The sequence below is a fragment of the Aulonocara stuartgranti genome (genome assembly GCF_965226115.1).
Source record: "Aulonocara stuartgranti genome assembly, chromosome: 8".
Taxonomy (NCBI): domain Eukaryota; kingdom Metazoa; phylum Chordata; class Actinopteri; order Cichliformes; family Cichlidae; genus Aulonocara; species Aulonocara stuartgranti.
In genome coordinates this window covers 1,010,001-1,032,337 of record NC_138959.1, presented here as the reverse complement: position 1 = coordinate 1,032,337, position 22,337 = coordinate 1,010,001, and the positions used below count along the sequence as shown (strand labels likewise).

Sequence of the window (22,337 nt, the reverse complement as noted above, 5' to 3'; positions counted from 1 at the left end):
ACATTTTTTTTAATTCTATCCTTAATTAGATTACTGTTTTTTCTTTAATTTTCATTTTATGTAGTTTGAATTAATTATTTCATTTATACGTATATAATTTAGTCATGTTTACCTTAATGTATGTATTAAAAAAAGAAAATTGATAAAAGACGTCATTAAATGACGTGTGCGGGTTACATAATTCACTGTAGATCGCGAACTTTGCTTTTATTTTGTAAAGCTGCTCACTTTATTTCGGTGGGTCACTTTTCCTGACTCGATGATGCTAACTTGTTAGCGGCTAGCTGCGCTGCAATGGTTGGTTGCCATGTTGTGACGCCGCCATCCTCCCATTCAGAAAAACTCTAGGAATGCGTAATGACCGGGAAACCTGGCAACCACCGGAAGTTACATAATGCAGCATGCCGTCCCAGCAGAGGATGGAGTCCGGTTCCAGCAGAGTTTCAGTCCGTTTCAGCAGTTTTAAGGAGCTGAAACGACGTGAACATGCTGCTGAAACTGAAAAGTTGCGTTTTTCCACAGAAGCGTCTCGTGGAGGCAGCAGAGCTTCAGCGGAGCCACAGCGGCCCCTGGTGGACAGACGTCGGCGCGGAGATGCGTTCTCACATTCACATTTTTTCTGTAAACTCTTGTCTATGTTTGTTGTTTGCGAATTAATCACGTTTGCGTAACTTTTATTAATCAAAATGTGAAAAATTCATATTCATTATTTACAATACAATTATTACAATCAAAACTGCGCACGACAAACATAGATGTTTACATCAGCGCTGTAATTTGCACTAATCAACCGAACACTACTGTTATAACTTGCACATTACTTTTCTCAGTTTATATATACTAACTTACATGTTACATGTCTACTTGTCAATGAATAGGTACAATACATAATCTGTACTTTTCTAATTATTCTAAATATTCTTAACTATTTAAGCATCTTTCGGTATCCTGCTCATTTTGCACACTCCAGCCTTGGTTTGCCACTTATCTGTACTCTAACTTTAATAACTGTACAGTACTCTGTTTCGGTAACTATTTCCTATTTTACTGCAGGGCAACCTGCACGTGGCGAATAAAGCTTTGATTGATTGATTGATTGATTGATTGATAACTCTTGTCCATGATGGAAATATGTAAAAAGTTTGTGTTTCTGTTCTATATCCTGTTCTGTTTGTATATGTGTTTTCTTGCTGCTTTTACAACCACATTTCCCCCTGTGGGACAATTAAAGGATTATTCTATTCTATTTTATTCTATTCTAGGTCACTACGTGTTTCGATTTTGCCTGCAGGGGGCGCAGCAGAGTCGTGAGTTAAATAAAACGTAGAAGACGACGAGAATCCACATCCGGCTGTCACTGCCGTGCCGCAAAGGAAGAGCCAAAGGAATATCTGGACAGGTGAGCGTGATTCTACCTGACAGATGAGCCAGTTCCGCCCGGCTCCTCTGCTACAGGTGCCGGTGCTGCCGGTGCTCTTCGACGGAGACTCGCGTGTCTTTATCCGCTCGGAACCGCTCCGTGAGGCCCTGCAGCTTCGAAGGTCAAGCTAATGCTAAAGCTAGTCCTTTCGGTTTTACCGTGTGAGCACCGCGGGGTCCAGACTGTGTCCGGTTTTTAAAGATAAGTTGGAAGTTCCGGACCGTCAGGTGTTTGTTTTCCAGAGCAGCAGGTCTGACTCTGAGCTCAGGTGTAGACGATTATAACTCACGTATGAATATGTATGACCTGAGGTCAGCTTTCAGCCTCGCGCTGAGAGAAGGATGAACTGTGTTCAACCTCAGCTAAACCGCATCACCTGTACGTCAGCGATGCTGTTAGTTATAGCTTATTTTCCCATAAAGTCCACTACAGAATAGCTGTTGTCATGCGCAGTTATGCCTCCGTTTGCAACCACGTGATTGAAACCATACGAAGGATAAAAGAGCTTTGTTGTCCCACAGGGACGTTTGTCCTGGACAAACAGTCCAGCAACATGAGCAAAAATACAGTGCTGTCATACAACTCTGGCAAACATTTATGTGCACCGCCATCTTTAAACCGTTTTGCAGCTGCTTGCTCTGTAACCTCTGCGTAAAAACCAGACAGACCTCATAAACCATTGTAGCTGCCAGAAACCAAGACGTGACCTGATGTAACAACGTTCACATTTCATCATTGATTAAGAGAATTGTATTTCTGAGCCGCCAGACTCTGAAAAATGGCTGATTTCCAGGACCTTTAATCAGGGTCGATCACCAGGCTGAAAATCCAGCGGTTTTCAGTTTAACTACTCACAGAGTCAGCGGGAGAAGATGATCCAGCCGGCAGTGACGGTCCCTGCACCGAAACCTCAGCCCTGAGCATTTATTCCACCTGAGTGATGGGAGGCCACATCCACCAGACTCCATTTCAAATTTGGGCTGTTTAGCATTTCTGTAACATTCTTTCCTCAAACATCACATCATGACTGAAGGCCAGCAGCTGTTTGGACCAAACCCCCTTTAAAAACCTGCCACTTTAAGCTCCTCCTGCTCCTCCTCAGAGAAACTCCGTTAGTTCAGGAGGTCTTTGTGTTCACCTGGCGCTCAGGTGTCATACCTGCTGATGACTTCTTCGTTTGTGTGGCAGGAGCTGCTGAGCGCGACGATGGTGCTGAGGGAGGTCCCGGCCGAGAACATCGCCCGTCCTCTGGGCAGGAACGAGGTCATCGGCCTCCTTTTCCGCCTCACCATATTCGGCGCTGTCACCTACTTCACCATCAAGTGGATGGTGGACGCCATTGACCCCACTAGGAAGCAGAAGGTGGAGGCTCAGAAACAGGTAAGAGCAAGCGAGCAGCTGCATGTTTGATCTTCACAGGTGGCTCGGTCTCTGATTGGTTCCTGGTTTGGTGTCTTTCAGGCCGAGAAGCTGATGCGTCAGATTGGCGTTAAAAACGTGAAGCTGTCGGAGTACGAGATGAGCATCGCCGCTCACCTGGTGGACCCGCTGAGCATGCAGGTAACGCCTCGTGTTGTTAAACTGAAGCTGTTAGAAACTCCTAAAAGCTTGCCCGCCGACGGCGGCGCCACGAGGAAACGGGAAGCGCGTGTGGTTTCTGTACCTGCATGTCACATACACCTTCTCCCTGCATGCAGATCACCTGGAGGGACATCGCAGGTCTGGACGAGGTCATCACCGAGTTAAAGGAGACGGTCATCCTACCTGTTCAGAAGAGACACCTGTTCCTGGGATCCAGGCTGCTGCAGCCCCCCAAAGGTCAGAGGTCATTCACCTGCGTCCTGTTTTAGAGTCGTCAATAAAGCTTTATACAGAAGGGAGCAAGGAAGGAAAGGAAATAAGGAAACGTGAAGGTAAAATCTGAACATGGTCTTTGTAACAGGCGTACTGCTGTACGGACCTCCGGGATGTGGGAAAACACTGATCGCTAAGGCAACGGCAAAAGAGGCGGGGTTTCGTTTCATCAACCTGCAGCCGAGCACACTGACGGACAAATGGTACGGAGAGTCCCAGAAACTCGCTGCCGCTGTGTTCTCATTGGCTGTCAAACTGCAGCCAGCGATCATCTTCATCGACGAGATAGGTGACGAACGCACACGCACACACACGCACGCACGCACGCACGCACACGCGCGCACACGCGCGCGCACACGCACGCACGCACGCACGCACACACACGAACGCACACGCACGCACACACACACACACACAAAGAGTGAAAGCTGAGCCGGAGAATAGAAAAAGTAGAAACGAGAGTAAAGACCTCGCCGCCCGCGTGTTTGCAGACTCGTTCCTGCGGAGCCGCTCCAGCTCGGATCATGAAGCCACCGCCATGATGAAGGCCCAGTTCATGAGTCTGTGGGACGGACTGGACACGGACCACCACTGCCAGGTATGCACACCTGTCTGTCACATGACCTCAGCGGTGACGGGGTGTTTCCTTTTAGTAAAGATGTTTCCACATGTTTGTGTCACAATGACCTGAGGAGGGCGGGGCCACTGTGCGTGTCTGTGTCAGGTGGTCATTATGGGCGCCACCAATCGCCCCCAGGACCTGGACTCTGCCATCCTGCGGAGGATGCCCACCAGGTTCCACATCAACCAGCCTGTACGTGACTTTCAAAATAAAAGCCTCAGAAGTCTTAAAAGCAGGGGGCGTGCTGATGGTGTGTTTGTCCCCGCAGAGCGTGAGGCAGCGCGAGCAGATCCTCGGGCTGATCCTGGAGAACGAGAGGGTGAGCGCACGAGTCACGTGACCTTGTCATCATTCTGCAGCGCTTTACGACAGTCCTTCTTCTTTTACTCGTTTAATGGACGTCAGCACAGGAAATGAGAGAAAAGGAAAAGAACAAACACACAAAACAAGTTTGGCAAAGGGAAGACATGTAGGGGAAAGGAAGCAAGGAAATGATGGAAGGAAGGAGGATGGGGTTGTAGGAAATGGACTGGAAATGGGGAAGGACACAAAAGGATGGAATAAGGAAGTTAGGAACAAAGGAAAGGAGGAAAGGGAAAAACGGATAAAGATTGAAGGAAGGTTGGCAAGGAGGGGGAGAAGGAAGGAAACAAGGAAGGAAAAGAAGCCGATGGGAAGGAGGGCGGGTCGACGGACTCGAGCTCGCAGCGACCGATCTGTTTTCTCTTCACAGGTAGACTCATCGATTAGCCTCAGCGACATCGCCAAGGAAACAGAGGGTTTCTCAGGAAGTGACCTCAGAGAGATGTGTCGTGATGCGGCGCTGCTGTGTGTCCGCGACTTCGTCCACGCTGAGAACGACAGGTGGGCGTCCAGGTGTTTCTGTTGAGGTGATCAATAACAGTGACGGTTCGCTCAGGTGAGGTTTCAGTGTCGGGTTTCTCTCTCGCAGCCTTCCAGATGACATCATCCGCCCGATCCATCAGGACGACCTCCGGCGCGCCATTGTCAAAATGAGGAAGTCCAAGACCGCGGGTGGAGCCGGCGCCCTGCTGCACGCCGCTCTGGACTGAACACGCCTGGATCACACGATGACCTCAGCTCAGCCTGCAGCCGCCGCCCCTCACGCTGACATGCCACTGCTTCCTGCTTGTCCTTCAGTCAGCTGATTGGCTGACGGTGGCGGGCTTTTCTTTTTTTCTTCTTTTTTTTTAAGAATCCCGAAATCCAAAATAAAAGCTGTTTGTCAGAGCTCGCTGTCACGCGTCCGCGCCGCCGGCTCCCAAGCTTCCCCCTTTACAAAACGCTCTCATCCCGGCGCCTGAAGCTGCTGACATCACGGACACACGCGGCGGCCATCAGGCCTCGTCGTGACAAAATGTCTGACGCCAGATGGCAGGAATAGCGTCTGACTATGGGGGGAGGGATGAGATGGCGGTGAGGCACGTTAAGTTTTTCAGGCATATGACAGCGTTCTGCGTCTCCTCGCCGTTTGTTGGGTGTGAAATTGTGAGGAAAGATGGCGGTTGGGTTCAAACAAGCCGTTGCAGCGAGGCGTTTAAACTCGACGCCTGTCACACAGAGGGCTTCTACAGCAGGCTTTTATTGTGAAAATCCTCCCAAATAGAGTATAAGAAACCCACCAATAATCAATCTGATGAACAATAAGTTTACAGGTGTGAAGCACAAACGGCGAGCTTCAGCCGCTTAAACACGATTCAAGCTGCTTTGATGAAATGACGTCGTTATTGAAACTTTGACTCCGAAACACGACGCGGACGCTTTGATCCGTTTACAGTGTAAATAAACAAACGTGGCGCTGATGGCGTTTCAGGGGAACGCTTCTCTTTTCATCAAGTGTACTTTATTTGTAGTTTGTTTTTTTTATTTGTAGTTTTTAAGCTGAGCTGGTTTCTGTTAATCCTCAGAGCTCGCAGTCGTAACAGAAACAGGAAGGCGTCAGATTTTCACATTAAAAGACCGATGAACTTCCTGATAACACTGAATCATCGTTTCATCAGACGCAGGATTTTTTACTCAGTGTGTTGTTGCCTGTTTAAGTTATCATGTAATAAAGTGGCCAAAACAACAACATGTGACTTTTTCATTCATGCGGTTCTGAGGAAAAATGTTATGAAGTCTATTTCTTTATTTTATCAAAATTAAATTTGTCAAACATTAAAGTGTAGTTACGATGGAGTTTCTTTAAACGTTAAATAATAAAGCTTTTTATTGAAAAAATAAATGACCCACGTTATAACTGCAGAAGCCACGCTTCGAAAAGAGGAAAACTTTATGGACGACAACAGATCCGCTGAATTTTGTACGTTTGCAATAAAACCATTAAAGCCGCTGTTACCAAGAGACGACGTTTGACCAGCTCGGACATCAGGACACGATTCTCACGTCAACAGTTCAAAGCTCTCCTTTGTAATCTGAACAATTTGTTTTCATTAATATTTCACATAAAATTACACAAAGTGAATTTTTAGAGGAACATTTGAAAATAAAGAATTTGTTTTGAGTAATAAAGAAGTAAAACAGTTTTCTACAGTTTCTTTGGTTCGAGCTGCTGTTTGGAAGTGTAACAGTGAACTTTGACTTTAAATAAGACACTTTGTTCTGTTTTGATGGTGAACTTTTTTTTTTTATTAAAGCTTTAAATGAAAAACCTTTGGATGAAGATTCAGAAAATAAATAAAAATAAAAAAAAAATACCCAAAAAGTTTTTGGCACAAAGTTGAAACATTTTTCACCCTGAACAAATCAAAGATTAAAATAAATAAAGTCAAAATGATTCAGATCTCAGCCCGACACCCTGACCTGGACTCACAATTTGTAAAAGACTTTTATTGTGAAAATCCTGGTAGAAAGAAAATCAACCACCGAAAAAATAAATTAAAGCTGAAGCTTCTCTGGCATAACTGAGACTAAAGGTGGAGGCAGGGGAAGGAGGGCACCCGCCCTCCGTCACGTTTACCTGCAGTTTAACCTTCACACTTCCTGCTGACCCGAGAACATCAAAGCACATTTCACGTTTAACTTTTACCCAGAAACACTCAGACCTCAGGCCCCTGAAAACCTCAGGCTCGTTTACACTTCTGTACAAACAGAGGAGCCGCCCCCTGCTGGTCATTGGAAGGACTGCAGGCTGACGGAACCGTGTCCATCGTTTATCTACAGTCTGTGTCAGACTCCCTAAGTCAGACTTTGAGCGAACGAAAGGAAGAAGCTGGCCAATCAGAGCTCAGGTCCAGACATCTTCATGAGTTACATGACGTCTTTCTCCTGCTTCAAACGTCTGAACTGGGAAAAATTCTAGTGCGTGACTGGACGCTTGTTGTCAGGGGGTGGGGCTCCATGCCCCCAGGTTAGCAGGTGTGTTAGGCTTACAGTCCTCTGTCCCTCTCAGAGCTCCGTGTTGGGCGCTCGGCCCACCGCCCTCCCCTCGCACTCTCTATGGAAGTCGCAGCCGTCCAGCAGGTGGCGGTACGTTGCCCGGACGTCACGGTACAGCGGCGCATCCTCCGCCTCCAGCCCGGGGAATCGAACTGGCGACTCATTGACAAGTAGCTGCAGCCGTGGGCCTCGCTGGCAGTCGTACAGCACGAACAGCAGGTTGGCGGCGTATGGCACGATGAGACTGGTCCGGAAACGGCGACCTGCAAGACGCCATAGGGAGACTTCCTGTTAGAGCGAGACTCATGAAACAGCAGATTGTGGCTGTGACAATGATGTCATGATGATGTCACGCCACTCTCCAGAATGTTCTGTAGTCTGAACATCTTGTTTTAAATTTAAGGACTTTACGAGTGAACGTTTGGGAACATTGAATACATTCATATTTCTGGAGAATCACGTCTCAGGACATACAAGTGCAGTTCCTGGAGGACTGAGGATGACAACGACGGCGTTTTTGTGTGTTGTGTCAATAAAAACAAGAAAAACTTGTTCTGCTCTCTGATTGGATGCTATGTTAGAGGTGGCGCTTCTTACCATGCTGTGAGTCGTAGTTGGTGGCAGTGGGTGGAGTCTGGTCCTTGTAGAGTCCCAGCAGAGAGAGGAGGGGGAGGAGCGTCTCAGCATGACCCACCAAGATGGAGGCGGGCTCTGGGGACGCGTCAGTGGACCTGACGGAGACACGATCGGTTCAATCAGTGATCGATCAAACCAAACGATTGGTGACGGCAATCGGAGCTCAGAAACGAGCACAGCCGCTCGGGAGCCATGTTGAAGCGGCTTTGGGTGGTTTTTACGAAGCATCACCTAAATGAGCTTCGCTAGTTGAAAACCACCTTCAGAGCTGAAAAACACGCCAACAAACAAACAACGATCGCAGGGGCCCCACCCACCTGCGAGGACGACCGGCTCTGTCCAGCGTCCTGAAGACGTGATGGAAGAGCGGGCAGCTGGACAGGCTGTTGATCTCGTGGCCGTGCGAACGCTTCCAGTACTGCTTCAAGTCCGACTTGTACTCCAACACCTGCAGACGGCGAGTGGGGAGAGGAAACCCACGGACCAATCAGAGAGCCGTAAACACTTATGAGCCATTTGATCGCTTTACCATCGACAACCTGACCTGAGAGCCATCTGCAGCATCACTAATCAATAATGGATAATGGATTGCATTTATATGCGCTTTACAGTGCCACTATTCACTCCCTCTCACATTCACACACTGGTGGAGGCAGCTACAGTGCAGTACAATGCATGCAGATCAGTGCAGATCAGTGCAGATCAGGTCCTCTCAGCTGTCTTACTGATCCCGGATCAGCCCCGGAATAACGCGGAACGTTACCTTTGCGTCGCTCTCGTCAAACAGGAAGCACCACGGCGAGTGCACGTTTTTGATGGAGAGCTCGTACGAGCACAAGAAGAACGCCGCCTCCAGCAGATCTACAGGAGGCACAGAGGGACAATCTTCATCACACAAAAAACACCGCCCCCTGTGGGACAGGAAGTCCACAGAGCGGCATATGGAGAAATTTTAAAAAGCTTAACTGCATCATGGGAGATGTAGTGTGTGTGTGTGTGTGTGTGTGTGGGCATAAGAGACCTGGTGTGAGTCGGTGGTGAGGAAGGCCCAGCCTGTCGGCCATCCTCCTCCTCACTCCCTCCATCTCCTCGCCATGTTTGAACTTCTCCACCTCCAGCAGCGCCGTGCGGTTGTTCTCCACGCCCTCCACATAACCACGGCAACGGTCAAAGAAACGCATCAACTCATCGTCCACCTCGTGGCTGTACTCCGGCTCGCCATCTGCCCAAACACAAAGGTCAGAGGTCAGGCTCAAGGACTCACGTTATCGAGAAAGCCTCTGGGGTGGTGAGACTCACCGTGGCATCCCCAGCGGCGCTGCAGCCCCTCCTGAAACGCCTCCACGCTGCTCACGCAGCGATGCTTCGAGCTGGTCAGGAAGCGCACCCTCCTCTTCCTCACACTCTCCTCGGACAGCAGAGATGGGAACACAGACGCCAGGCGGCTCGCCAGCTGACGCAGGTCATCCCGGCCCTTCATCACCAGCTGACCTGAGGAGCATCATCATCATTATCAGGGTCGGTCATACGCTCTGAGGTCACATGGTCCCCCTCACGCATTACGTTACTAACAGTACACGATTAGGATGATGTATTCAAGTATTTATTTAGGCATTTAAGTATTCGAGTACTTATTCATGTTAATATATTCATGTATACATGTTCTGTACTGACGGTCGCGGGCTCACCGTCCATGTCCTCGGTGTACCACGCCTCCCAGCGGTTCCGGATCTCCTGCAGCCAGCTCTCAGATCCGCCGGAGGCCCTGGAAGCTTCGGTCCGGACCAGCTCGCTCAGTTTCCGGATCCTGCGGATGTTCTTAAGGGTCGGGTAGCGGCTGCCGTGTCGGATGACGGCGGTGAGGTGGACCGGGGAGCATTGCTCGGCCGGGGGCGGTCTCAGGACCGAAGGGTCCGCGGACAGAGGGTCCCGCAGCAGGTGCGGGTTCACCTCCTCGTACCGGGTCTTGGTGCCGAAGTACCCGGCGATGTGCGGGATGTCCGGGACCGACAGGGAGGCGAAGGACAGGCGGGGCACGAGCAGACCCAGACTGGCCAGCAGCACACCTCCAGCGGGGTGAAACACGGAGAACATGTCGGCGGGGACCGGAGAACTGAGCCGGGGAGACAGACGGGGTCCACCTGCTTCCGCCTTTCTTGCTTTGTTGATGTTCCGGGTTTGTGTGACCTTTAACCTCCTGTTTTTCCGGTGTGCGGGCCGACCAAAAAGCATCCGCGAGGTTTAAAATTCAACATTTTTCGTTAAACTTCAACTTCGATGAAAAGTTGAGTTATGTAAAAAAAAAACTGCCGGAACTAATTTAGTGGTTAAAAAAAGAAGAAGAAAAAGGTTTTACCCTCTGAAGCTTCAAATTCAACACATCAATATAGAGAGGCACAATACAGCTTCCGCTTAACGGAAGCCAAAATAAAAGCCCTAACCGGTTTGTCTCTTTCAAAGTAAAAGCTTAAATGACAACAGGAAATGCATTTTACTCAAAATCGACATGAACTTTTTTTTAAACTAATAAAATAATAATAAAACAATTTAAAGAATCAGAATTTGTAGCTGATGAAGTTATGGAAATAGTTATTTTTCTGTATGGACACACTGATGTCATGTCATTGTTCCTAAATCAGGAGTCATTTTAAATGGTGGGCCACAGACAGCCCGCTTTGACCTAAAGTGGGCCGGACCAGTAAAACTTCCTGTCACTGTAAATTAGTTAAATATTTAACTGTTTTTCTGCATGTTGAAGAAAAAGCTGCTGTGACACAGAACGAAATCTGACAGCCGGTGTCCTGCAGGTTTTAGATCTCACCCTGGGTCAGCACACCTGAATCACATGATTAGTTCATTACAAGGCCTCTGGAGAACTTCAGGACAAGAACTTTATTTAAACAATTTTGAGTCAGAGTTTTGATAAAAGTCTTATTTTGATGGATTTATTACTTTAGTAGTGAGAACACACATGAAGTTTAAGGACAAGTTTGAAGCCTTTTGTCCTCCACGATGGAAAATCAATGAAAACAAAAAACTTTATCCAGCTGCTAAGTTCATAAACTCTGCTCTCAGCTTAGCTCAGTGTCCTGTGTCACTGAAATGAAGAGAGATGTTGCTTGTTTTACGTTTTCACTCGTGTGAACACTGCTCAGATACACACCTGTCCTGTGAGGAGAACACAGGTGGGGTTTAAAGCTTTAACAGACTCCTACACCTGTTTTCCTCCACAACAGTGACAGGAATCCTCAGTGACCACACCGACTGAGGCCTCATCCACATCGCTCCTCTCCCCTGATGATAACAAATGTGGTTTTCAGTTACAGACATCACTAAGTAGAAACACAATATAATTTCATACTTAGAAAACAGGAAATACTTTGTATCAATAGGTAACTTCACATCTGAGCAGACAAGTATCACATGTGGAGTTCCCCAAGGTTCCATCTTGGGACCCCCTCTGTTTAACATTTACATGCTCCCACTGGCACAGATTATAAACAACAACAAAATAAACTATCACAGCTATGCAGATGACACACAAATATATATCACAATGTCACCAGGAGACCGAGGCCCTGTACAGGCTCTTGGTAAATGCATTGAGGAAATTAATGACTGGTTGTGCCACAATTTTCTCCAGCTAAACAAAAACAAACTGAGGTAATAGTCTTTGGCGCCAAAGAAAAACGATTACAGGTCACCAGAGAACTTCGATCTATACATCTAAAAACCACAAACCAGGCGAGAAATTTGGGTGTAGTGATGGATGCAGACCTAAACTTAGAAAAACACATTAAGACAATAACAAAGTCAGCTTACTATCACCTCAAGAATATTTCAAGGATAAAAGATCTGATGTCTCAACAGGACCTGGAAAAACTAGTCCATGCATTCATCTTTAGTAGGCTTGATTACTGTAACAGCATCTTTACAGGTCTACCTAAAAAATCAGTCAGACAACTACAGCTCATTCAGAACTCTGCTGCTCGAGTCCTCACTAAGACCAAAAAAGTGGACCACATCAGTCCAGCTCTGAGGTCTTTACACTGGCTGCCTGTCCATCAGAGGATAGACTTTAAAGTTCTGATGCTGGCCTATAAAGCTCTGAATGGTTTAGGACCAAAATACATCAATGACCTCCTGACCCAGTATGAACCTTCCAGATCCCTCAGGTCATCTGGATCCGGTCTTTTATCAGTTCCCAGAGTCAGAACCAGACACGGAGAAGCTGCATTCAGCTTTTATGCTCCTTATATCTGGAACAAACTCCCAGAAAGCCTCAGATCAGCTGAAACACTCAGTTTATTTAAATCCAGGTTGAAGACTCACCTGTTCTCAGCTGCATTTGAATAAAGCACCAAATCCACACTTTAAGCTTAAATTTCAAAACTTACACTAACTACTGATCTTATCTATTTCTGATTTTATCTGTTTTGATTTTATATACTGTTTTGTTTGTTTGTTTGTTTGTTTGTTTGTTTGTTTGTTTGTTTGTTTGTTTGTTTGTTTGTTTGTTTGTTAAGTGGGTTTAGAGCTCTGGGTAGCTCCCCAGCTGGGTCTAGACTGGGTCTAGAGAGTATTTTAAATTCAGGGAATTTAAAATAGAAAGTAGCTCGTCCACAGAAGGACTGGTAGCTCCCCTTACGATAAGGGTTCAGGTCGCGCGAACAGGGCCCTGTTTCAGGAAGCCGGTTTAGAAAACTCAGAGTGAAAAACGATACTCAGGGTTGAGTAACCCCGAACTGTCCAACTCGGAATATTCGGTTTCAGAAAGGCTGATAACAATTAGTTCAGTCAACGCGGAGTTGCTTTAACCCCAAGTGAAGCGCGCGGACGAGGATACATAAAGCCCTGATAAGCGGAGCACAGATTAAGCGAGTCACCATGGAGACGGAGGGAAAGAAGGCGCGGTCAATGTATTTCACAGCGCTTGAGGCTGAAATTCTGATGGCAGCATATGCCGATAACATGCAAATTCCGCGGAAAAAAGTGACACAGCCACAGCTGCAAAAGAAAGGGAGCATGCATGGCAAAACATAGCCGACAGAGTCAATGCGTGAGTGTTACTTTAAACATTGATCGAGGGATTTCCACCCATTTAACACGTTATTTTATCATATGTTATTTTATTTGTTATTTTATACATTTTATTTTGTGATGTGATGTGAGCGCAGGTGCAACCCAACAGGCCCCAAACGTTCCTGGCAGCAAGTAAAAATGAAATATAGAAATATAGTCCAAACAGGTAAGGTGTAATTGTATTATGAGCCATAGTGCTTGGTCTGTTTGTCCCATGTAAATCAATTGCAGTTAGAGGCTACATTAATTTTCTTTCTGTAAGCACATATTGAAATTATCTGAGCACATTACAAGTACATATCTGCTTACTCTGTATGCTCAAATGTGGCCCGTTATAGCCAACAGAAAAAAAGCGGAGGCCCGAAAAACAGGTGGGGGTCCTCCACCACCACCACTCACAGAGGCTGAGCAGTTGGCCCTCAGCCAAAACAGTGGGCGCCCTGTGGCCGAAGGCATCTCTGCGGGGACATCCTCTGAGTCAATAACCCCGCAAGACACAAGTGCCTACATAGGGGGTAAATCCAAAATAATACATGATGTGCATACATCCTTTCTTCACAGTCACCTTTGCAGTGCTACTCATTCATTTGATAAACTCTTTACCATAATGAATTATTTTGTAGTGAAGTTATTTTCCTACTGAGTTTGCCTTCCCTCAGCCTTGGTTGTCTTTGAGAGCATAATGACAATGAAGTGTAAGGTGATTGGTATGTTTGTTAATTGCCATTTGGTCCCTTGTAAGTTATAAGTGACCTGTATAAACCTCATATTCTATCAGTTGATGGTGGTGGTGTACTGCATCTGGTGCAGCCTCCTGTTGAACCAGACCAACATGCAGTTGTGAGTAATACTCCACAGATTATATGAGTTTACAGTAGAACAGCAATGTTGTTTATTTCTTTACTACAGGAAAATAATGAAGAAACATTGACAGCTGTTACAGAGGAGGAAGCAACAGAGACACTTTATGAGGTTTACATCTTTTAATACTTTGTGTACAGGAAATACAGGCGACCAATAAAGCCAGTTGAACAAAAAATCTGTTTATTCTTCTTTCAACATGTTGAGGTGATGGGTCAAAAGAAATGATTGTGACATATGGTGTCTCTGACTGCTCTTCCATCTTGTATGTCCGTGGGAGGGTCAGGATGTTCATGGTTTGGATCACTGCTGTTTGGTTCAGAAGGACAGTGTTCTCCTCTAATTGTGGCAATGTTGTGAAGAATCACACATGCCACAATAATGTCACATGCCCTTTCTGGGGTGACCCTGAGTCTTTGCAGGCACTGGAACCGGGCCTTAAGCATTCCGATAGTCATTTCAATTCTGGCTCTTGTCCTGCAATTAGCCAGATTATATCGCTGCTGTGGGCCCGGTTCAGGGTCAGGGTAAGGGGTAAGCAAATAGGGTAAACATGCTCAAAATGACACCCTTGAGCGACAGCTGGAAAACATCGCGGAACGGATCACTGCAGTTGTGAAGTCTCAGAATCAAAAGACTGACAACACCTTGGAACTGAAGTTTGATACCATCATGGGGAGGCTCGCAGCTCTCCAACGCGAAGTTGAGGGACCTGTCTCAGAGTGCTAAAATTCGAGCTGCTCACAAAACAGAAATCAACAATATTCAACATTCGGACACCACGGCGCCAGCTGCAGGCCCAAGGCTGGAGCCCACCAAAACAACTCCCTGATAACGACTGTGTGATGACTATTCTTCCCGTCCCATGAAGGCCACCTGGGTTGGCTGGCAGACTGTTTACTTAGCCTGATAGTGCGAAGGACACTGTCTCCGCTGAACTCTGGACACACACACACACACACACTTACACTGACAAGCACTCACTCATCCCCCTCCCTTTCCATACGCCTTCGATGCTTGTGCCCTACCGGGGATGATAGCAGTCAACTGGACCAGCGCAGATGCTGCAGGACCGGATGCGCTGTCTACGCCGGCTCTCTCTTACCCTTTACCCGCCCCTGTTGCTTGTCTCGTGTTTCTATGGTGTATTGATAGTCATGTGCTTTTGTGCTGAGGTGTTTTTTCTGTTATCAAACTGTTCTCCCACCAGGAGCTCAGTCTGAGTGGAGTTTTTTTTCTCCTCCTCTTACCTCATGTAGTGTATTTTCGTTGTTTTTCCTATCAGCCTACCTTTCTGACATGTCTGCCCAATGTGATGTTTGTGTAAAGTTGGTCAGAAGGTTCCTTTGTGAGTGCGCATGCGCCATTAGCGTGCTGCCTGCTGTAACCCCTAATTTCCCTCGGGATGAATAAAGTATTCTGATTCTGATTCTGATTCTGATACCCCCTATCACCAAGCAAGTAGCCAGTGAACTCTCCTAAGACAGAAGGATACACTTCAGTTCAAATGTCCCTGAAGCAATTGGTCTTTATATATTTTAAAGTATTCTCAACTCACCATGTCCAAATTTTGTGCTCAGTGTACATTCACGGAATATTTGTGAGTCATGGACAGAGCCTGGCCACTTGGCTTCCACATTTGTGATAATGTTGGCAGCATCACATATGATCTTCACAGTGCAGAGAACACAAATTAGCATCCATTACTATAATGAAATGATTTGTTAGTTTGAAATGCTACAGGGAACTATGTACCTGCACATTAATGCTGTGGAAAGACTTCCTGTTCACATAGTCTCCTTCATTTAGTGAAGGAGCAATGATTGGAATGTGAGTGCCATCTGTACAGCCAATCATGCCTGGGAACCCTGAAAATAAATGTGCAATTTAAGTAGTAGTTCAAGTATCACCACATCATAAATTAAGTTTTGTTCATCCTGATACCTGCAATTTTGTGGCATCCCTCTTTGATAAATCTTGTGGGTCTATGACCGGGGAACACCACAGACGAGTGCAGGAGACATTTCAGTGCAACTGTAACATTCCTGACTGCCCGACAGACGGTAGCCTTGGAAACGTGCTCAGCGTCACCAATATTATACAGAAAGCTCCCGTTTGCAAAAAACCGAAGTGCAATACGAATAATATGTACAGAACTGAGAGGATGTCCGCGATGTGTCACATGCGTAATATATGGCCTGAGGATGTTATCCACATAACTTATAGATTGTGCTGAGAAACGGTAACGTTCGCACAGAAAATCATCAGGAAATGATAAAATGTCCAAACGCGCTCTGATCACTCTCTCCCGGCGGAGAGCTCTGCGGAGAATTTGGGCTTCACGATCTACTGGCTCTTCAAGGAAGGAGCACGCCATGTCTGACACTTCCTACTGTCAGGTTTCCGACAAAGGGGCGGAGACAGTCAGGGTTAGTTGTAGTAAACCTGCTAGGGGGCAGGTTAGCTTCACGGAGTGTGTCGTCATAGTGACTCACTCAGGCTTCAGCTGAACTCGCTTTGTGAAACCGAAAACCCAGAGTTTTCGTTAACTCAGGGTATACTTACTCAGTTTTTCCACTAAACCGGCTTCCTGAAACAGGGCCCAGGTGTGAAATGTGTGTGTTTAGTTAGTTTGTTTGTTTGCTTGTTTTAATCAATTTTAAATCATGCTTTTTATTTGTTTTTGTTTCTAATGTCTCTGTAAAGCACTTTGAATCACCTTGTTGTTGAATTGTGCTATACAAATAAATTTGCCTTGCCTTGCCTTGCCTTGCCTTGTGTAAATGAAATGTACCATGTGGCTGTACGCTTGTGTGCTCTGATCATCGCATCGACTTACCTGAGCTCCGTGTTTCCATTCAGGGCTCTGCAACGCTCAGCACAGAGGAGCTGTTGTTGTTGAACCTTATTTGAGTCATAACATCGAAACGTTGCCAGGCAGGGAAAATGGTGACGGGGGACCAGCAGTGTTCTGCTGCCCTTCATATTTCCAATCACACAGCGAACTGTTTCCAGAATCATCACATGACACGGTCGGTAACCGAGCCTTCAAACATCACCACACGCGTCGTCAACAAAGCCTCGATTCCCGGATTATTTGAAACGCTTCGAAGCCTCGGCACAGAAGGACATTGCTAATAACTATGTGGTGGGCCGTAAATTTGACAACGCCTAAAGATCATCAACATCAGAACGTGTTTGTTGTGAGTATTCAGGCCATCACCGTTGAACCATTCCAGCATTACCAGTAATCCCAGTCAGACTGGTCAGCAGGTATACTGGGAGTGTTCTGAGTGCACGGCGGCACAGACCGGACTCATGCTGTGGAGAAAGAAGCAGCAGGTTCAGCTTCCTGCTGAATCCTGCAGCTCTGCACACCACCTGGTCTGATGGACACAAAGCAGCACAAACTCCACCTGGATGAACAGGAAGCAGGAAGTTTAATGTTCCTGCTGTTTGAACAGTATGATGGGATGTCTATCTCAGATGGCCCCGCCCCTCCCTGAGCCTGGTTCTGCTGGAGGTTCTTCCTGTAAAAAGGGAGTTTTTCCTTCCCACTGTTGCCAAAGTGCTGCTCATAGGGGGTCATCTGGTTGATGGGGTTTTCTCTGTTTTTGTGATTTGGTGCTACATTAATAAAAATGAATTGAAGTGAAGGGTAGCTATCACTGGGTCCCCGTGTGTAACCGACAGTGATGGAATAACAGCGTTACTAACGGCCTTCCCATGTTTATATTAACATATTAACATTAACACCGCAAGGTCAAAGTTCTGTTTTATGTTACATGAATACATCTTTGTTTGAGTTTTCTTTGCTTCACAGAGCTTGTTCTGCTGAAACTGCCCCTCACAGAGTGTGTGAGTGATACTGATAACTGTCTGTGAAGGTTCTCAGTCATCCAGGTCATCGTAGCAAGCTCCTTTGATACTGATAACTACCACCGTTTGAGCAGATGACATTCAACTAAACCCCAAGTTGTTTCTCAGCTGCAGATCCCAAACAGGTGCTTAAACTCAATAAAAAGTTGGATGGTTGACAACTTTCTCCAACCTAACGACATCAGGAACCTGACGTCCTGTAATCGTGGACGGACACTAAGAGACAAAACATTTACCACAGACTCTGGAACTCTGTCCCGCTGAGCCTGAGATCTGTGAACTCTCTTTCAAGAAACAAACAAAGAAACAACGTTTGATTAACCTTTTTTAACGCTTTGGTATTTTGTTGTGAAGCACTTTGTGATTATCTTGAAAGGTGCTACATAAATGTAGCCACACAGTACACAATTACTGGGGTTCTGTCAGGATCCCGGGGCAGTCATGGACTGGTGATATTATATGTATTTTTGGTGTTGCTGCTGCTCTTCTCCATGCTTGTAGATGTGAGTGTGTGTGTATGGGTGCAGGTGTGTATGAACACTGGTTTACAGGCGCCTTCAGGCCTGGTGGGTGTGGCCCTGCTAGGGGACTGGCCACACCCAAAGCTACACACCTGCCGCTGATCAGGGCTACATAGGAGAGTCTTGGAGCTCCCGGGATCATTTCGTGAGACTTCCTGTCAGTTCTCCAGCTGGTCTGTTTGTGTGAGCCTACCTGTGTCGTTGAGGGTACTAACGGCTGCCTCTGTTTTTCCCAGGAGGATTGCTGGAACTAGAGGGCAGCAGACACACGAGCACAAACACTGGGAGAAGACACGGAGTGGAAGTCGGGAACACACGGGGATGTATTATTGTGTGTACAGTTTTCACTGTAAATAAAGAGCACTGTTTGCATCGCAGAGTACCGCGACTGGGTCCTCCTTTCCCCACATCCCCATGGTCTAACATGCCAAACCGTGACAGGTTCTTAATGTGCAGTTTTTATTGTCAATGACGACAGCAGCCACATGGACTTGTACTGAATGCAGACAATGGCCGCCCTGCGCTGCACATGCAGGTCCTTTGCATCAACCATTTCAGAAATACATCATCTTGTTAAAATACTGACTTGTTACCACTGCATTACAATTATACCAATATGTTTCAACAACTTATGTGCATATTTAACAATTCCTTACCAACAATTTAACTTCTTCACAATGATCCCGTTCCACATCCACACATCAACGTAAACAGGAAGTCCCAAGATGCGTTTCTTGCTAGGTTTTAAGTGTGGTCAAAAAAGGCACTGAAAAATCATGAAGAGGGAGGGCTCACCAACATTTGGTCCATTTATACTGAATGGATACGTAAATATTATAAATCTTCCTTCTGGCTCTATTATAGTGTTGCTAATGGTGACGTTTCTGTTGCTCAGTATGCTACACCTCTTTGTTTTGAACTGTAGCTGCTTGAGTACATGTGAGGGAAATGAGTGTGTGTTCAGATGGTTTGGACATTTGAATCATCTAAATAGAAAAAAGTAGTTAAACCTTTACTCAAAAAGCATCTCTAGACCCAGCAGTCTTAGCTAATTATAGGCCAATCTCCAACCTTCCTTTATATCAAACATCCTTGAAAGAGTAGTTGTCAAACAGCTAACAGATCATCTGCAGAGGTTTATTTGAAGAGTTTCAGTCAGGTTTCAGAGCTCATCACAGCACAGAAACAGCTTTAGTGAAGGTTACAAATGATCTTCTTATGGCCTCTGACAGTGGACTCATCTCTGTGCTTGTCCTGCTAGACCTCAGTGCAGCGTTCGATACTGTCGACCATAATATCCTATTAGAGCGATTAGAACATGCTGTAGGTATTACAGGTACTGCACTGCAGTGGTTTGTATCATATCTATCTAATAGACTCCAGTTTGTGCATGTAAATGGAGAGTCCTCTTCACACACTGAGGTTAATTATGGAGTTCCACAGGGTTCAGTGCTAGGACCAATTCTGTTTACATTATACATGCTTCCCTTAGGCAGCATCATTAGAAGACATAGCATACATTTTCACTGCTAATCAGCTATGTACCACCACCTAAGCAAATTCTTAGTCTGGATGGCATTACCTTGGCCTCCAGTAACGCTGTGAGGAACCTTGGAGTCATTTTTGACCAGGACATGTCCTTCAACGCACATATTAAACAAATATGTAAGACTGCGTTCTTCCATTTGTGCAACATCTCTAAAGTTAGAAATATCCTGTCTCAGAGTGACGCTGAAAAACTAGTTCATGCATTTATTACTTCCAGGCTGGACGACTGTAATTCATTATTATCAGGATGTCCTAAAAACTCACTGAAAAGCCTTCAGCTGATCCAAAATGCTGCAGCAAGAGTCCTGACAGGGACTAGAAAGAGAGAGCAGATTTCTCCTGTTTTGGCTTCCTGTTAAATCCAGGATTCAAAATCCTGCTCCTCACATACAAGGTCTTAAATAATCAGGCCCCATCTTATCTTAATGACCTTGTAGTACCATATCACCCTATTAGAGCACTTCGCTCTCGCTCTGCAGGCCTACTTGTTGTTCCTAGAGTATTTAAAAGTAGAATGGGAGGCAGAGCCTTCAGTTTTCAGGCCCCTCTTCTGTGGAACCAGCTTCCAGTTTGGATTCAGGAGACAGACACTATCTCTACTTTCAAGATTAGGCTTCAAACTTTCCTTTTTGCTAAAGCATATAGTTAGGGCTGGACCAGGTGACCCTGAATCCTCCCTTAGTTATGCTGTGATAGACGTAGGCTGCCGGGGATTCCCATGATGCATTGAGTTTTTCCTTTTCTCACTCACTATGTATTAACAGACCTCTCTGCACTGAATCATATCTGTTATTAACCTCTGTCTCTCTTCCACAGCATGTCTTTATCCTGTCTTCCTTCTCTCACCCCAACCAATCACAGCTGATGGCCCCGCCCCTCCCTGAGCCTGGTTCTGCCGGAGGTTTCTTCCTGTTAAAAGTGAGTTTTTCCTTCCCACTGTCGCCAAAGTGCTGCTCATAGGGGGTCATATGATTGTTGGGTTTTTCTCTGTATCTATTATTGTAGGGTCTACTGTACAATACAAAGTGCCTTGAGGGAACTATTGTTGTGATTTGGCGCTGTGTAAATAAAATTGAACTGAATTAAACTGAAAATTAAATAAAAGTAAACTGAACCTGTAAGTTCAGGTGAGTGAGTTTTAGCACTTACTGCAGCCACTGTGATGGCTTTCGCTGGTTTATGTTGTTTTTTACATTTAAATAAAGGTGTTGAGATCTTTTCTTGGCTCTCACTTTTCTCCTCTCCTCCCTCCCCTTATCTTCCCTGCTTAGCCTCTTGTGTCCTTGTCTTGTCTCGTGTGTATTACTTTTCCCTCGAACAGTCTCTCACAGTCTGTTCTCTAAAACCTAAAGAAAATTATGGATTTGATCAACTGGTCTCTGAATGCTATTGACACCCTTTTCTCAACGAGAAGTCTGGGCTCAGGAGAGCCCGAGTGCCCTGGAGGGACTGTCCCTGCCGGATACACAATGGACGGGTGGCAGAACTGGAGGATCATGTGTCTGGCGGGACTGTCAATCGAGGACGCTGAAGATATCTACCTATTCGGAACCATGATAACAGGGTTCATGCTGATCGGAGTTGGCTTGGCCCTGGCTTATCGGAGAATTAAGAGAGCAGAACCGGCTGTTCAACCCCCCCAAGGCTGCCCGCTGGAACTGAAGCGATGGGACGAGGCGCGACCTCTCACAACGAACGCAGCATGGGTAACACCTTGGAGATGCTTACAGCTGCCGTGAAGACTCAAAACAACACCATTGAGCGTATGGTGGGATACATCAGAGAGAGGCCTGCTCAAAATGAGACCCTTGTGCAAAAGTTGGATCACATCGCAGAACGGCTCACTGCAGTTGTGAGGTCTCAGAATCACAAGAATGACAACACCATGGACCAGAAGTTTGATACCATCATGGGGAGGCTCGCGGCTCTCCAACGGGAGATTGAGAGACCAGCGTCAGAGTGTTAAAGAACAGCTTTGAAATTCTCATGAGCTGCTCGCATAAAAGAAAAATCAACAATATCAACATGCGGACAACACGGCGCCAGCTGCACGGGCCCAAGGCTGGAGACGAACAAAAACTCCCTGATAACAACTGTGTGATGACCATTCTTCCCATCCCATGCCAGGCCACCTGGATTGGCTAGCAGACTGTTTACTTAGCCTGATAGGGCGAAGGACACTGTCTCAGGTGAACTATGGACACGCACACACTTACACTGATAAGCACTCACACATCCCCCCTCCCCTTCCAATGCCTTCGATGCTTGTTGCCTCCTGGGAACACGAGGCGAGTCTGGGCTCGCGCTGGAGAGTCGGCACAGTGGCAGGATGGCTGCTGTGTTGCCTGGGATTACTCCTTTCCCCTACCCAACCCTGTTGCTGGTCACGTGCTCTATAATGTTGTGCTGTGGACATTTATGTGCTTTCTGTGCAGAGGAGTTTTTTTGTTTCCTGTTCTCATGCTGTCCTCCTGTAGCCCAGCATGAGTAGAGGTCTCTTTTTTTCCTCTTGTAC

General features: G+C 46.3%; 2 protein-coding genes across 2 annotated transcripts; one reads left to right on the top strand and one right to left on the bottom strand.

Moving 5' to 3' along the window:
* The first annotated feature begins 1,271 nt into the window (after positions 1-1,271).
* atad1b (ATPase family AAA domain containing 1b) lies at positions 1,272-5,988 on the top strand. Its single transcript, XM_082543362.1, has 10 exons — positions 1,272-1,399; positions 2,609-2,800; positions 2,882-2,980; positions 3,118-3,238; positions 3,363-3,563; positions 3,766-3,872; positions 3,999-4,088; positions 4,165-4,215; positions 4,630-4,760; positions 4,849-5,988. Exons 2-10 carry the CDS (start codon positions 2,627-2,629, stop codon positions 4,967-4,969), a joined length of 1,095 nt encoding a protein of 364 aa, XP_082399488.1. The 5' UTR covers positions 1,272-1,399; positions 2,609-2,626; the 3' UTR covers positions 4,970-5,988.
* Positions 5,770-10,365, bottom strand: minpp1b (multiple inositol-polyphosphate phosphatase 1b). Its single transcript, XM_082543359.1, has 7 exons — positions 9,620-10,365; positions 9,231-9,422; positions 8,953-9,153; positions 8,695-8,792; positions 8,249-8,379; positions 7,893-8,026; positions 5,770-7,558 (listed from the first exon to the last, which is right to left on the bottom strand). The coding sequence occupies exons 1-7, from the start codon at positions 10,161-10,163 to the stop codon at positions 7,305-7,307; spliced, it is 1,554 nt and encodes a 517-aa protein (XP_082399485.1). The 5' UTR covers positions 10,164-10,365; the 3' UTR covers positions 5,770-7,304.
* Positions 10,366-22,337: the final 11,972 nt, after the last annotated feature.